This window comes from Podarcis melisellensis (assembly GCF_964234715.1).
Source record: "Podarcis melisellensis genome assembly, chromosome: 2".
NCBI lineage: Eukaryota > Metazoa > Chordata > Lepidosauria > Squamata > Lacertidae > Podarcis > Podarcis melisellensis.
The window spans coordinates 71074919-71091546 of NC_138529.1; the positions used below are offsets into that span (position 1 = coordinate 71074919).

General features: G+C 43.1%; 1 protein-coding gene across 4 annotated transcripts in view; it reads right to left on the reverse strand.

Annotated features, from left to right (window-relative positions):
* CACNA2D2 (calcium voltage-gated channel auxiliary subunit alpha2delta 2) overlaps nucleotides 1–16628 on the reverse strand; it is a 530937-nt gene that overhangs the window by 496016 nt on the left and 18293 nt on the right. For 2 of the 4 annotated variants that reach the window (XM_081900247.1, XM_081900246.1), the window contains exon 2: nucleotides 12315–12368. The exons of the other annotated variants lie outside the window; for them this stretch is intronic. In XM_081900247.1, the coding sequence (XP_081756373.1) occupies nucleotides 12315–12368 (54 nt within the window). The remainder of the gene's footprint in view (nucleotides 1–12314; nucleotides 12369–16628) is intronic. 4 annotated transcript variants of the gene reach the window in all.

A 16628-nucleotide genomic window follows, 5' to 3' on the forward strand; every position in this document is an offset into this window, starting at 1 on the left:
TTCTTTAATCATTTGTAACAATGTTGGGAGGGGTGGCTATTTTAAAAAGCTGATCTGGTGTTTATGTTTCTGTGTGGCATACAATTAAAATATACACAGTAGAAGCATGTTGTTTTTAATATGCTGATTGGGGGGGGGGTTAAAATGCACCCGTGTACAGTTTCCTGGAGATGCAGAAAAACAAGACTTCACAATCCATTGCACTGCAGTAGACAGCAACAGATTTTGGGCTGCCTGTAGCAGGATTGAACATCTGGTATTTCCACTGAGATTTATCTACCTGTAGAATCTATGTACATATTAACATATGTCTACCTCTTGCCTTTCTAAGAACACAGATTGCTAAGTCCAATCAGGTCGTTGGTTCACCTTTCCTAGTATCCCTTTGTCCTTGAAAATCACTTCTAGACTACCCAATGCATGATAGCGCTCCTGGTTGCGGAGCTTGCCGCTGCCTGTTGATTGGTGAAGACTTGACGTTTTCATCCCCCCAAAGTTTTTGATTTGAGCTTTTAAGTTGTATTTTAATCAATTGTTTTTATACCTGGTGTTTAGCCGCCCTGAGCCTGGTCTTGGTTGGGGAGGGCGGGGTATAAATAAAATTTTTATTATTATTATTATTATTATTATTATTATTATTATTATTATTATTCCAAGAAAAAGATCAGGAAGGAATTAGTGTTGGGAAGGATGACTGGACCATTTGAGTGCCCTCCTTACCCAGATTTGCACCTTTCCCCTTTGGGTGTGGTGCCCAAGAAGGCCCTGGGGAATTTCGCTTAATTCACAATTTATCTTACCCACAGGGTTCATCAGTAAATGATGCTATCCCTCCTGAGTTTTGTTCTGTCAAGTATGTCACCTTTGACCAAGCGGTCAAGTTGATTAGGAGCTTTGGGAACGGTGCACTTTTGGCAAAGTGTGATGTGGAATCTGTGTTCCGCTTACTTCCTGTCCATCCACTTGATTTTAAGTTGCTTGGCTTCCTGTTGGATGGAGCACATTATGTGGATAAGGCCATGCCAATGGGCTGCTATATCTTGTGCAGCTTTTAAAGCCTTTAGTACATTTTTGGACTGGACTTTGCATACCAAGACAGGTTTAAGGAAGGTGACCCATTACCTCGATGACTTTTTGCTACGTTCTGCAGCCAATTCTGAAGAATGCTTGCTATTACTGCATTCATTTAACAACCTAACCAAGGAGTTGGGTGTTTCCTTGGCGGCTGGATACTGTGGCACAAACTTCCTCTTTGCCTGAAGGAAAATAGGTGGCCCTGTGTGGATGGAATTTTTGCCATGGGAAAAGGTTACCTTGAGGCAGATTCAGTCTCTGTTGGGCCATTTGAATTTCGCTTGCAGGGTGGTTGCCCCGGTCACCCTTTTTGTGCACACTTAGCAAGACTTTCTGCAGGCTTGCAGTCACCCCATCATCGGGTGCGTTTGCCCAGTGAGGTCAGGTCGGACCTTGAGGTGTGGCTTGAATTCCTGAAGGAGTTCAATGGTGTTTCCTTGTGGCAGGATACTTTGAATCTGCAATTTGATTTCAGGGAGTAGTAGCTTCTGTTTCTCCTTCCACTTTGAGGTCTTATAAGAAGGCCTGGGTGGACTTTTTAGCTTTCAGAGCACAGCACTTGATGATTGACAGTACAGTGTCACCATCCACACATCAGGTGTTGCAGTATTTGGCTCACCTGCGATATATGGGTCATGCTGTAAAGACCATCAGAATTCAGTTTTCTGCCATTTCATTTTTCTGTAAAGCCCTCTATTACAGAGATCCTTGTACAAAGTTTGTAGTGTGCAAGGCTCTTGAGGGTTGGGCCAGGTTGCAGCCACCAAAGTCATCAGATAGGAGGCTGGTCACATTTGACATTTTGTTCTTGGTGCGCAGCAAGTTAAGACTTGTCTGCTGGTCGATTTATGAAGCAAGACTCTTTGAGGCAGCCTTTCCTATAGCACTTTTCGGTGCACTGCGTGTGGGCGAAGTGGTGCTGGAGTCAGCACAGGGAAGGGCTCCCAGGGGCTTGCTTTTGCAGGGCGTTCAGCTTTCTGATGCTGAGCTGGTGCTCACTATTCGAAATTCCAAAAAGGACCAGTTGGGCAGAGGTGCCTTGATGAGGCTGCCTGCCACTGGTAAGCCCGGCCCTTGTCCAGTGAAAGATGCCAAGAGATATTTGTCACTTTGCCCGTCTGGGGGTGGTCCCTTCCTGGTTCATGAGGATGGGTCCCTGTTAAAGAGGCATCAATTTGCTGCAGTAATGCGCAAGGCGCTGGCACATGTGGCCTGCTGGCCAGTGAGTTTGCACCTCATTCTTTCTGCATTGGTACAGCTACTACTGCTGCACACAGGGGCTTGTCCGTTGACAGGATCAAGGATCTGGGCCGCTGGAAATCTGATGCATATAGGGGTTATGTCTGGATGCGGCATTGAGGTGCAGTCATTAATGTTGTTTTGTTCATTCCTAGGTCCGCCTACCCTGCACATCTGGATAGTCAGGCACAGCATTGTCCACTGGGCTGGCAGGAGGGTGACGGAGTCTGGATTCGGACGCAGGCTCAGATTCCCCGACCATGTGTATGTGTCCTGGGTGTCCAGACGAGGAATGCGTTGGGAGGAGCAAGCAAAGGTGTCTCGGAAGGCACGCCTGAGGCGATGGTGGTGCAGCTGGGCAAGAACGATTTGCAGGAAGCTCCCGGCTTGAGCCTGCAGACCCGCATGCAGGAGGACTTGGATGAGTTGAAGGCAGCTCTTCCTGGACTCAAAATTTTTTGGTCGCAGCTGTTGCAGCAACATGTGTGTCATGGTAACCAATGCCCAGCTGCCACTGAGAGGGCCAAGAGGCACGTCCAGAGCACAGTGGCCAAGAAGATTCTGGCTTTGGGCGGGACGGTGATCTGTCACCCAGACATTACCTTCCTTGATGCGTCCCTTTACAGGCATGATAGGGTTCATCTGTCTGTGACTGGCAATGTTCTGTGGCTGACCTCTGTGTCAGCGGGGTTAAGGGATTGGTTGAGGTGTGAGTGGTTGGCGGTGAGCGTGGGTGTTCGTGTGGCAGATAGGCCCTGGTTCAGGTGATAGGGATGGGGGAACGCTCTCACCATCCCTATGTGAAGGGTATTCCGTTAAAGGAATCTAGGGATTCAAATGGTTTGATCAACCCCTGAGAGCGGGTTGTGCCCATGCCTGAGTCCAGGGGGGCATCTGGGTGGTGAACATAGTCTGTTCCCGGCTTTTCACTTACCCGGGTGTTCACCCTTGGCTGACCTATGCTGGTGCCCTGGGTCAGTGCTCCCTGCAAGGGTGCAGGGAGCTAGTCGAACCAGAGCACCTTCTGTAATCAATAAAACTGCGGCCTAAATTCTGCCAAAAACCAAACTAAAATTTGACTCAAGTGTGAATTTATTTAGGGGGGAGGTCTCTGGGTCTGAACACGCAAATGAGAAAAGAAAGGCTTATGAAAAAGTGAAATGGGAACATGTTTTGAATATGTGGATGGGGGGGGGATTTGTAATCAATTTGAGTAGTTTATTAACTACTGCACCATGAGGCATTTCTGCAAATATTGAATGACATATGCTGTAGAGAACAGTGAATCTCATGACCAGGATTCAGATATTATCACTTTACATAGCAGTAGCAACACACTGACAAGATTACTATTATTTTAGTTATTATTTCTGTTCAGTCTTATCTGACCTGTCACCTAACTCTATACCTATTTAATGTACTTTACATTTTATGGGAAGTGAATAGTCAAGAGGAAAAGGACAGAAGCAGCAGATATGTCATTATGTACGTGTGGTTTTCACTCTATGACAAATCTGTACAGAGAATATAATACATGGCAATCACTGCATTTTAGGAGTATGCCTCGGGTGGTTTTACAGGGCTGAAGAAACCACCATTCCTTGAAATTTCTTACCATTTTTGCAAAGTACCAAATATATGAAGAAAATTATCCAGAGTGGGGCACTTTCCACAGCAGGCCATTGACACAGATGCAGGTCTTGTGGTTTTAAGGTTTTTTAAAAATCTTCTTGGGATTCCATGCAATGCTGTGCATGCAGAGTTCCAACCATGCAGATGGTCCTCCAGCTCTCTGGAGCAGATTCTGAAGGTATATGGGGGAGGGGGAGGAGATGGGGAGGGGGGAGGGATAGTTATGTTGTGCAAGTGGAAGTCATCTGAGCTAGTGGAACAGCAGCAATTGGTGCAACCTTTGATAGTGTATTTAGTGCCAAGGTTTGCGGGCAACTTGTAGACAAATACCATAAAAACCAGTTAGAATGCTTCAGCTGTGTCTAGATTATAGAAGCATTTCCCCAAATTTAAATAGATCTGCAACCTTTTGGGTGAAATATACCACCAAATTTGTCTTGAAAGCCCACCAAACAAGCTTGTAAAGTCAGATATAATGTGAGGCCCACGTAGGACTCATAACCCTGTACATTACCAAAATGTCCATCTAGCCCAGCATCCTGCTTCCCACAGTGATCAATCAAATGCTTCTAGGAAACACACAACAATGGTATGAAACAATGGTCCTCCTCCACCACCGTTTGGTACTTCTTCGCCTTTACCACCACAGTCAGCTCAATAATGAACTCTTACTTGTGTTGAGTTGGATTTGTCGGCTTCATTCCCTATCATCTTTCAACTTGCCTCATCCTCAGCTCAGGTGTACCACATGGAAATGCTAAAGCTCTACTAAACAGAAGCTAATGCTCAGGAGTAACCATGCCAACCACCAGGGCCATCTCCATATTCTACCAATTGACCTGGACTTTGGTAGGAGCACCAGCCATGCCAGTTGGTTAAAAAAAACCAACCCCAAAACAACATCAAAGCTCTCTGGAATCCATCAGACTCCATTCATCTCTGGGGTGAACATTTACCTCCATGAATCTTTACCTTCTTTCACTTATTGAAAGATTTCCTCAAGTAATACTCAAATGGCTTACTCATAGGTAAGTGGAATGAAGACTGCAGCCTAAATTACCGTGCAGTCTGAAAGTGAAGGAGGGAAATAAAGAGCCACTAGTTGGGATAAATTTTAATAATCTAATAGCTCTGCTTGAACTGAACACGTGCAGGAATAGAATACAAAGCCCAATATTATAGGTGAGCCATTCTGCTTGCTGAAGATGTCCTACCTTTCCCATGCCACACCTCTTCAGGTGAGGAAAACTTCTTAATTATTATATCCTTGGTGACCCATAACACTGAGCGAGTGTTAAAAGCCACAACAGTGGTCCGTACCCTGTCCATGAGTCACCAAGGCTCGTGTGCAAGTCTTGATAATCACCATTCACCTGGAAAAGTGCAGCAGGATGCTCACTTATTCCTCTTTCCTATTCCCATTCCCTTTCGCCACAAATTCCTGCCAAGTGACCAAATAACCATCCAGCTGTTTTAAACACCAACACTGACTGCCTAATAACCTCCCTGTTCTTCACCCTGCACTATCCAGCAAATTTCAGTGCAAGGCAAAAATTACTGCTTGTTCGTGTTAAGGCAACCAGCAAATCCTGTACTTATATCAAAAGGAGGGCAGGTTGGGTGACAACTGGAGACTAAAGAGGATGTCCCCAAGCAGTGATGCCAGTATGCAGCCCCATACTTGCACCCTCCCCATCCTTCTCCCTGCCCCACTCATAACCACAATTTCACCTGGCCCTCTCAATGGGAAAGCATCTAGGCAAAATAGCACTGGTACTGGCTGTGAACTTCTGTTGTCTCTTTAAGAACAATGCGACGACAGTAGGCAAAACAACATTAAGTCCAGCCTCCCAAAGCTAGGTGAATACACTTTCACATTCTGTAGCTAACTTTAGCCATGTACAACTTCATTTACATTTGTTTACCACGAATATGCTATGCACTGTGAGAGAGACCCAATTTTAGGGAAGCAAGGGAGAGGGTTCATGGAAAACAAATTTCAAGCCGGAATACTGATGCTTTTGCTAAGATTTTCATGTAGCTAATCAAGGACCAAAAATACGTACATATTCAAAAAATGTCCAGTGCCAAACCACATATTACCATGCAGTGGATACTTAAGAATACAAGAATAGCCCCCTGGACCAAGCCAAAGTCTTGTCTAGTCCAGCATCCCATTTCCAACTATGGTCAACCAGATGCCTCTAGAAAGCCTACAGGCAGGACATGAGGGCAACAGCACTCTCCCACAGTTGTTACTCCACAATGGTAGAGGCACACTGCCTCCCAGTCCAGAGGAAGAATATAGGCATCCATATTCCAGTTTGGATTTTCCATTTTTTTAGTTAGTCAAGTTAATGTATATGCCACCTTTTCAGAATGAGCTTAATAATAAATTCAACATTACAAGTACACAAGCATTGGACAAAATGAAATTTGCAGGTCATAAATGAATAAAACTGGTGGGAGAGAGGCCTTCTCAGCAGGCTAGATGATTTACAACTGGCTTCCTCACCTCTACCCCAGAGAAGGCAGACATCAAGAAAAGGAAAGTGTTGTGAGAATGAGTCCTCTTCTCCAGCATCCAGGAAGTTCCAGCTGCTGGTGCTGGCCTCACTAAAATGCTGATGAATTTTTCATTAGGGGTTTCTTTGTGGTAAAAAGTAAATAAATCACAAACTGATGTGAAAAGGTGGAGAACAGAAGTTAAGATTGGAGAAAGTGAGAAAACGAGAGAAAATGAAACTGATAGATTCACCCATCCTAGTCATCACTTGATGACTCTTTTTCACTACCAATTTCTCTCTCTCTCTCTCGCTTGGCAGAAAGTCCACATGACTGGCGGAATTTGAAGGGAAAGAAGAGACAGCATTTCTGGAACAACAATGATTACAAATTCTATTAAAAATTTAGAAATGCCGTTTGCAATCTGGCAAAGGATAAAGAATTACTGTTTGAAAGGTCCAATTTTGAAGACTCAGAATGCTGCTGGAACTGTGAAACACAGATGTAAAAGCAGAGGAATGTGGAATTTTTTTAAAGTGAAATGGCAGAGAGAGCACATAATAGTCTGAAAACCTTATGCAATGCTTTCTAGCAGTTTGCTGCTGTGCTCTGGGCCCTCCCGGGTAGTTCCAAGATCAAGGGAAATAGGGGCAACTGTGTGGTGGTGCAGTACTCTCAGAGAACATTAAAATGATGCTCCATGAATTCAAGAGGAGTGGGAATAATAGTTAGTAGATGAAAGCAAGCGGAAAACAGTCCAAAACTGAACCAGAGTTGGCTCCTGGTCTAGAGAGCTGTGGCTGGCACTTCAGAAGGTTGAGTGCTTCATGGTACACAGTGAGGCAAATAAAAGGTTGGGTCACCCAGCTGATGACACTAATCTGACTCCATGAGGCAGTGGCAAACATCTTAGAAGTTGGCAGGTAGTTTACAGCAGGGAAGAGAACTTATTGATGCTGCAGTTAACCTGAGAAACAAATTGAAGAGAAGGGGGCATAAAGAACGGATGTATACTACTATTCTCAGGTTAGGACAGACATTTGTGTCTGTAATAGTTAGGCTGCCACCTTAAGTTAAATGTATATTATGCTCTTCTTGTTCCGTGTGTCTTCCATTGTCTCCTGGGACAGACGGATGCCAACCATTGTTCTACATATGTCATTCATAAGCCATATTGAGAGGACTTTTGTCTTTAAAGGGAGTATAACAATATTTTAAACAAACAGTCCTGCCCAAAATCTGGGTTAACCCTTCCCCACGCCACATGCAACTCAACTTCTTCTATTATGCACATAATGTACTGTTTTGTAAAATGCAGCCAAAAGAAAGGGTATTCCGATGCAGGCTTAATGTCGGGGAACACTCTTATTACAAAATGTGCAAGCCAGCAACAGCTTATTGAGCATCTGAAGAAGACGTTCCACGTGGTATTCTTCATTATTGCTTCTCTCTTTTTGCTCAGCAGCCTCTGTGGCTCCTGGAATCTAAGCAAAAAGGGGGAGAACTGAAGAAGGTGCACTTCCATCATAATAGTGGGAACAGGGAGAGAGAGAAGTAGTGTGTGTGTGTGTGTCAAGGAGGGCATCTCATTAATCGCTTGAATCATCTATGGAATTATAGCTGGATGAAAACAAGGAAATTGGGGTCAGACATATTAAGAAGTCTGCCATCCTCAGCTTCTTGTGTTAATAGTGACGTATCCAGGCAAAGAAAGAGAAACCCAATAGCCAGGGCTCCCAGGTACCTTGAAAGACAACAAGCTAACAATCACACCTGGACTGAATGACCAACAGCGTTGGCTGTGACATAGGATTCTATTTCATTCAATGGCCAAAACCAAGCTAAACAACTTTCTCCACGCTAGCATACTACACTTCACATTAACTGTTCATGTGTATGTGTGTGCTGAGCACATGCAGGTGCATCATATCACACATCTGAGTTTGCTGTTTTTTATTAGATCACCACAACTATTGCCATCCTATTGCAAAGTGTACACCCACACCCACAAAGGAGTAACAAATTCACAGTGTAATCACAGTGAACATGTGCAATTAAGCCGGTTGCAAAGATGCAAAGCAATAATGGGATGCAACTAGGAAGGGGGTGAATTGGTGTCCATGCTACTTCCTAAGGTGTGCACTGATAACTTTGTTCTGTCCCATTTCCACATTAATTCATGAAAATACTTGTTTAAATATGCAAAAAAAAAAAAAAGATTTATAGGCATGTGTTTTCTAAAAATACTCATTTTAAAACATATTTTATCTCAACTTTTCTGTCAGGAACTGCTTCAGAACATTCCGGAAGTGTATAAGCTGGCGGGTAACTGCATTCTGATCTGCACATTAGTCTGTGAGGTGAGAATAAGGTCAGTTCATATCAGTTTTTTCAAAGACTGAATTCCTCAAGCATCCCTACATGCACCATGGGAGATTTGCCATGACATTCCATTTTACTCAGTGTTGCAGAGAATAAGATGCAGAAGGCATTCTAATTCATTTCTGTTTCCAGTGCCTCCTCCCTGACTCATGCTGTGTATGATTGGGGCAAAGATGCATGCAGACAGTAATTCACTAAGCTGATATGTGTTGGCCAATCCTATAGGGAAAGTCCCACTGTGTTCAATGGGGCTGAGTCCCCAGCAGGTTGCATAGTGTTGCAGCCTTGCTTTTTATTTAACCCATTTCTATGAAGGAAAACTTTTTTCAATATTCACACAATTCACTACTATTGCATTATAATACAGCAAATGGGATATCCACTTCAATGTTTCTTTCCAGCATCATCATGCTGTTTAGGCAACAAGGTCAAAGCTGAAGTCGGTTTGGACTTTTTTTAATTGCTTCATTTTGTCCCATATAACACAGACACGGAACTAGTCACAAGGTGTAGTGTGAGGCAAGTCTATCGTTGTATACCACACTATAAATTCAATGCATCAGTTCTATAAATCCACAAAAGCAATGAGATTGTGAGCATGGGTGAAGCACCATCAGTGTGTATGTACCAACATGATGAACCATGAAGCTTTCCCAAGTTTCCTGGGAAGTGAACTCAGTAAGCACAGACCACAAATAAGTAAGATCCAGGCAAGTCTGCCCATCTGAACTAATAAGTGAGGAGGGCACAACTGTATAGTACTTACTATCTGAAAAGAATTCTCTATCCATTTCAGTTGCAACTCACTCAGAACCTTTGCATGCCTCAATGTGAGTCAGTGGCAGAAGCTTATTTCAAAGCTTCCATCTATGCATTATTTTGTATTCTTATGAGGACAGAGCGGTTGAAAAGATGCCATCTCCTCTGAACTCTCCGGATAAGAAAGACTGGGGGCTCTAGGATAGCACATCTAATGGAAGCTCAGCAAGAAGCTTCAATTATTAAGGCACTAGACTGTTTGTTTGTTCTGTGTATAATCTGTAATTCTCTCGGGAGGTGGAAGAGGAACAGAAGGGTCATCAGAGAAAGGAACAGCATGAGAAAGCTAAGTAATCCGGAAGAACAGCCCAGTTACTACTAAGATAGGGCCTGGGAATTTATTGTCTCAGACAAGATAGGAACACAGAAGCCGCTTCTTGCAGAGCTAGCCAAGAGACAGAGCTGGCACTGAAAGAGCTGGCAAAAGCTCAGAAGTCATGGCAATGCCTGGCAGATGATACTACTTTCTTAATCATTCTGCTGGTCAGCTCTTTTGCACATCTATAATGATGTCTGTAACTGTGGCAACAGAAAGTTACATGGTGATGCAATTGTTATAAAAGACAACCTGGCTGCTTGCATGATGCAGTCAAGAGAGAAAAACTGGGAATGCAGCACATAAACTGGAGGTGATACCAAGAAGAAGAAGAAGAAGAAGAAGAAGAAGAAGAAGAAGAAGAAGAAGAAGAAGAGAGTCTGTGTTTCTTCTTGAGGAGCAAAAGAGGGAAAGGATAGTTGCAAGATGGAAAAGGAATATCACAGCACAGAACTTACCAAAGCATGAGATGGTTTTCATTAAAACCAAACAACAAACAAACAAACAAATAAATAGAGTCAAGTTTAATGTTTAACTAATTAATTAATTAATTCTTACATTTTAAAGTGCAGTGAAACCTATACAAATGTTTAGGTGTCAGTTTGATAAAGACACAAAATAGATCTTGGGCACAGAAGGAGTTTCTGGTGTGCAGAATGGGACTTCTGCAATACTGATAGGCCCTGTCCAGCAGTCGCTTGCTGTTCTGAACACTTCAACCAAGGAAGGCAAATGACTGAAAGTTAATTCTTTATTGAAAAAAGCACACCCTTACAGCAGCTCCTAAAGTACACCAGATACAAACACACTTCCAGCATCTACATAGCTGGCTTTAACTTTTTCTGGTTTGTGCTTGGCAGAGTTGATGCAGCAGCAGGACCATGCCCACCTCCAGGGCTTTTGTACCCCTGTCTAATGGAGCACATGCATGCAGCCTGAGACTTCTCCTGTACCTACCCTGTGCTTCCCTCTTCAAGCCCCTGCTGGTTCTAGGAGACAGCTGAGTAGGGTACAGTGGGGATTTGACTGACCTGCCCCTCACCTAAACAGCCTCTTCCTCCACTTCAGACACATCCTGTGCCCCCCACCTTCATCTCTGACTGCTTGGATCTTTCCTGCTCCCTCCACCTTGGCTCCTGCCTCATGGGTAACACCAAACCCACATAAGTACCTGGCCCTCTTTCCTGTGTCAGCCTCCAGCTCCCCTGCCTCTGTCACACACCTGTCAGAGCCCTGCCAGTCCCAGGAATTGGTGCTCTAAAAACTTCTCTTCTTCCTTTGCCCTTATTACAGCAGATCCAGCTTTTGTAAAGTTAGGAAAATATTTCAAGGATCTGGAATAACATGGGCAAAAGAGTAAGAATGATATTTCATTGATATGACATTATGCAGCTTTTGAAAAATTAGCATAACTGATGCTGATTGCAGAACTAGGGAATTCTACTACAGAATTCTAAGCCTAGTGACTATACAAGAAACAAGCTTTACACACAAACACATAAGAAACAACTCAGTAGCACTTCCAGCCAGTGAGACTACCTGAGCCTCCAGTGACAAAGCTTGATCCGGAAGCACACCCAAACTGTGAGCCTGCTCCTTTAGGGAGAGAACAATTCCACCTAGGGTTGGCAGCTGAGCAGTTTACTTGACATGGGAACAACTCACCCACAGTGCCTCCATCTTGCCAGGACCCAAGTGGTTTTCAGGCTAGCATCACTCTATGGTGGCAGTCTTTCAAACACTTTTTATACAGAGGGGGAAAGATATAGCCTGCCGACTTCCACTTTTTAGGCACAAAATTGGCCATGTGCAAGGACACATGGAGGTAGACATACTTCAGCTAATTTGGCATGGAGTATCTCAAGTAGTTACTTAGACTTCAAAATGCAAATCTCCTCCAAAGGCTGAAAGATATTCTGTGTGTAAAAAGGCTAGCAGCAAGAGAGAACTAAAGAAGACATTTAAGTACAAATTTCAAAGCAGTGGCTTCTTGCATGGGTTCGGCATATGGTTTCAGCAGTCTTCTGGCCACTTTAAGTGACTGGGTTGTATAAGCTTCCAGTTACATTAATCCACTGGTTGTGTTGTGCTAGTTTGCTTCTCCCCCCCCCCCTCCCCACTTACATATCATATATTCCTGGGATACTGAGTGCCAACCTGCTTGATGTGTCCTTTGTTAATCTACCAACTGCTCTCCCCACTACTGCTTCCCTGAAAAAAGTTTCTGGCTCCTAAGAACAGCATCATTAAGAGAGGGTGGTATAATCATAGTTATTATAAAGCACTTAGCAATGTTCACTCAGTTCTCTCGATAGCCAAGCATGCAGAACCCTGTCATTTTACATACAGGGTACTTTGTTCCAAGGAGAAGACTGTAGGATTGCTACTTTCCAGAAAGTGACTGTGGAGAGAGAGAAAAAGGGAGAGGGGAGAAAAACAACTTGCTGAATATTTGCTATTAGATCATTGCCATTTATGTCAGGACTATGGAATCTCTGCATTATGTAAGATAGCACTTAATATCAGTTTAGAGAAATTAGTGTTTATCACCTCATCATCCTCCAGCATGGTAAAAGGTGGTGGGGGTGGGTTGTTAAAATTTTCAGTTTACTTTGCCCTCAACTTGGGCAGGTTTTCACCTTCAAAGTAAATGCAAACAAACAAACAAAAATGGCCTGTCCCCAAGTAGGACTGTGAGCACAACAGAAACCAAGCTTAGCCCATCATACCTGGCAAATAACTGGACAAAACCAGATACACAGAAGCCCAGAATGCTAATTTTTAAAGGAATTCCAAGGATCAGGCAGTTCAGAGAACAGCCTGTCCTCCATATGGGTGGATTTTAGCCAAAGCGGGCCCACATAATTTGGTGCCTATATCCAAATGGAACATGCCAAACAAGAATAGCACACTGTCCCATCTAAACCATTTTCTTGCTTCCCACAATAGCCAACAATGGAGAGACATGATTCTTCTCCTTTTGTCACAGAGGAATGCTGATGTTGTACATAGATAACAGGATGAGGATCTTGTGGATACAGATGGCTCTTTCCAGAATCCATTCACTATGGAATATAAGTGCTTGCTATGTGTGGTGCTTAGCAATCTCAACGTTAGAATGGTCACTCCCATTTTTGGGAAGACCAAACACTAAAATAAAGAGTGCTGTGGCACCTTGGAAACTATCTGATTTAAGTTAATTTGAGGGGAAATTCCCATTGAACCCAGTGGGACTAACTTTTGCTTAGGATTGCACTGTTACAGTGGCATAAAGAACTGAGGTGTATTGCATCAGATACATTAATCAAGTTGAGTTTGTGGTAGGTGTGCACTGTACTGGCCTGAATATAGGTTTCACTTTTTTTCCAAATTCTGACCGTGAAAACTTTAAGTGTGGCTTAAATTCGCAACCTTACAAAAACTGGCTTTTACGATATCGCTGCTGAAACAGACATACGGTAAAATGGAATGGGTGTGAGTGCCTGTGGAATTTTATTTTATTTTATTAAATTTTTATTAGGAATTTAAACAAAACATATTATCTTAAACACATATCATCCTTAACCCCCCCCCCATTTCCTCCCTCCCATAAAACAACCCACCCTCCCCACCCCACCCCTGACTTCCCTCAGTTCCAATCTCTGGTTTCTCTATAAAAGCTATTCTCTGCATGTTACAAAGTTGTACGAATCCTTAATTTGTCTAACTGGTTGTTATCAATAAAAAGTTTGTGAGTGTTTATTCAAAATAGTGTCTGTGGAATTTTAAGGGAGTGGCTTATATTGGGGCATTGTCTTTTTTCCCTTTTCCCCCTTTGAATTTTAAAGGTGCGGCTTATATTTGGGTGTGGCTTATATTCGGGCCAATACGGTATATGTACAGAATAACATGAAGGAAAGCCATCAAAATGGGAATAAGATAGAGCGAGAATGCATAAAAGAGAAGCCAGTGCTCTAAATATGAAACTATAACGTTTCTCAGGCGCAAAACCATGAATATTGCACAGTTGCCATAGATGTGAGGGGAAACATATTTTGTAGTAAAAGCCACCTATAAGACTGATTCAAACTCTATGAAAAACAGTACTTCTAAAGACAGCTTAAGCCAAATGTTGTGTGGATTGCCAGGATGCACCTGCTCACTATTCATTCTTGACATCAGGCCAACATTGGTAAATTGATTTGAAGCTGGCAAGAACAGGCTAAAGGATCATTCCAGCTGCATCTCTTGTTGGTCTTCTAGCAAAATTGCTTACATTAAAACAGTCTCTAAAAATGAGACCAACAGACAGTTGCATAAATGATGTGAGGTTACAAAACATGCTTAAGGAAAACTTACAGATGAACCAAGTTGCTTCCTGTTGTACAATGCTTGTATGGTTTTGGTTTTTGTAGGTCCAAATGATCTGAGAATGTGACCCTTTCATATTTATTTTTTATCTTTGAGAATCCCCACTTCTTGGAAAGAAAGGGGACCTTGCTCTTCTTCATAATGAAAAAACAAAAGCAAAACCCTGCTGATCACTACCTTGCAATCATAACATGTCTTCCTTGGATCCAATCAATGCCAACAGACACTTCAGAGGACAAAAAGTAGACCTTCTGCATAAGTTAGATATAAGTTGTTAACTCAACACTACGTGTAAGCAAGACACGCACTTCTGTTGTGCAAATAAAGGGGCAGAATAATCTATTGAAAAGTGGTGCCCCTCCAGATGTTGGTTAACACCCATCAGCCCCAGCCAACATGAGCAAAAAAGTAGAGTACGATTTGCAAATCTGTACTGTTAGATATAATTATTTCAAAATTCTCTCTCTCTCTCTCTCTCTCTCTCTCTCTCACACACACACACACACACACACACACACACACACAATCTCAGTATTGCTTAAGATGAAGGCAGTAAATGGCCACAGTGACACATGCTTACCACAATCTAACCATCCCTCGAACTTATGAAGCTGTGGAGTCTCCAAGCAGCCCTACCAGCTGGGCAGAGAAAACTGGAAAGGAAAAGAACTTCCAGAAAAGGAAATTTCCTCCTCTTATTGGCTACTGGTCCACCCCACTATCACTCACCCTCATACAGTCCCACTCCACCCCCCATGCATACATGCATATGCATATGCACGTGCGCACACACACACACACACACACACACACACACCAAATGCTCCACAGGCATGAACTCAATCAAGGAGAAAAGGGGATTGGCAAGTGCAGAAAAATCCTTCCTTTTCCCAGAGTTTTGCTCCAACTCCAGCCACATTTCCACTCCTAGCTTCCTGTCTGCTGCATCCTCCCCCTCTTTGTGAGTGGTGGAGATAGTAGAATTTGGATAATGGCCATAGCTATTTGTTTTCAGAAACTTGACTGCTTCAATCTGCTCTAGTCACACTTTTTTGAAAAGCTATTTATACGTGACTTATTGTGCCAGAAGGTGGATTCATCCAGTTGCAAGCAATGCAATGTGGATATACAATATCAATACCCCAACATGCATGTGTGGATCCACATCTGATGTACACTAGTAGTTCCTGATTCAGTAAGCAATACATGCATACTTATTTGGATGTTACCAGCTGTATTGGGACAGATATCTGGAAAAGTATATGGAATTCATTTGCACAAGAGGTAGTGATGGCCACAAAAAGGACACTAGGTTCCCATGGAAAGGAATGAGAGGCTGAACAGAAGACCCATGGATTCCTCTTGAGGTACTGAGAATATGTCATTCAGCAGTACTAGCTGCTGCCAGTGTTACACCCCCTCCCCACTGCCAACTTACTCTGCAGCTCAAGAAGTAGTGAGAAGTCAGAAAAGGGAAGATCTGCAGTCTCTCTTCTATTATGCAGAATGCATCAGTTTGCTTCACTGAATAACTCCCCCTTCTACCTAGTCTCCACATGACTGCTGGTGTCTTTCAAATTTGACATCTACTAGTTTTTAATCATAGTAGTCCTCATAGGCATAACTCCTAGGGGCTGAGGCAGTCTCCCCCCCCCCCAATGTATTTTTGGAGGGGCCCAGGCCCCTTCAATTTTCAGAGGACGTTCAGCTCTGCCCCCTGGCTCCTTGCACAGTTGTGCATGCAACGTCACATCGGGCCCCTTCAATCCTCTGGAGAAGCTGGTAGTCCTCATACCACATTCATGTTTTCCAAAAGATCCAAGAGCTTTTTGTTGTTCTTCATCACACCACTGTTTTGCTTGTCCCTTTCTCTCTTATAGCTCTTTTCTAGTTGTACATGTTTCCCTCCTCACTTCCCCAGTACATTTATTAATGCTACAAGCACAGGGAAGTCAATGGGGAAATGGCTGCAGACAGAAAGAAGGCCTGGTTTGTACAGTCACATAAGAGCATTATAAAGAAAAGAAAAGAAGTCTGGTCAATGTGCTACGTGTACAGAACTGCTGTTTTCTTGACTCATAAATCACTCCCATGGGGGGAAAGCTCTTAATGCCACAGAATTTAAAACCGTAAGCATACGTGATTTGACTTAAATTACGGAACTTCACTCCCTTTCAGATCATCACATTTTTCTAAAAATAAAATAAAAGCTTTACCAGATTCTGAATAATATCATGACTTCTTAAAACTGGGAAGTTAACACGAACCCACTTTTATAAAGACCATTTCAGTCTGAAAACATTAGCTTATA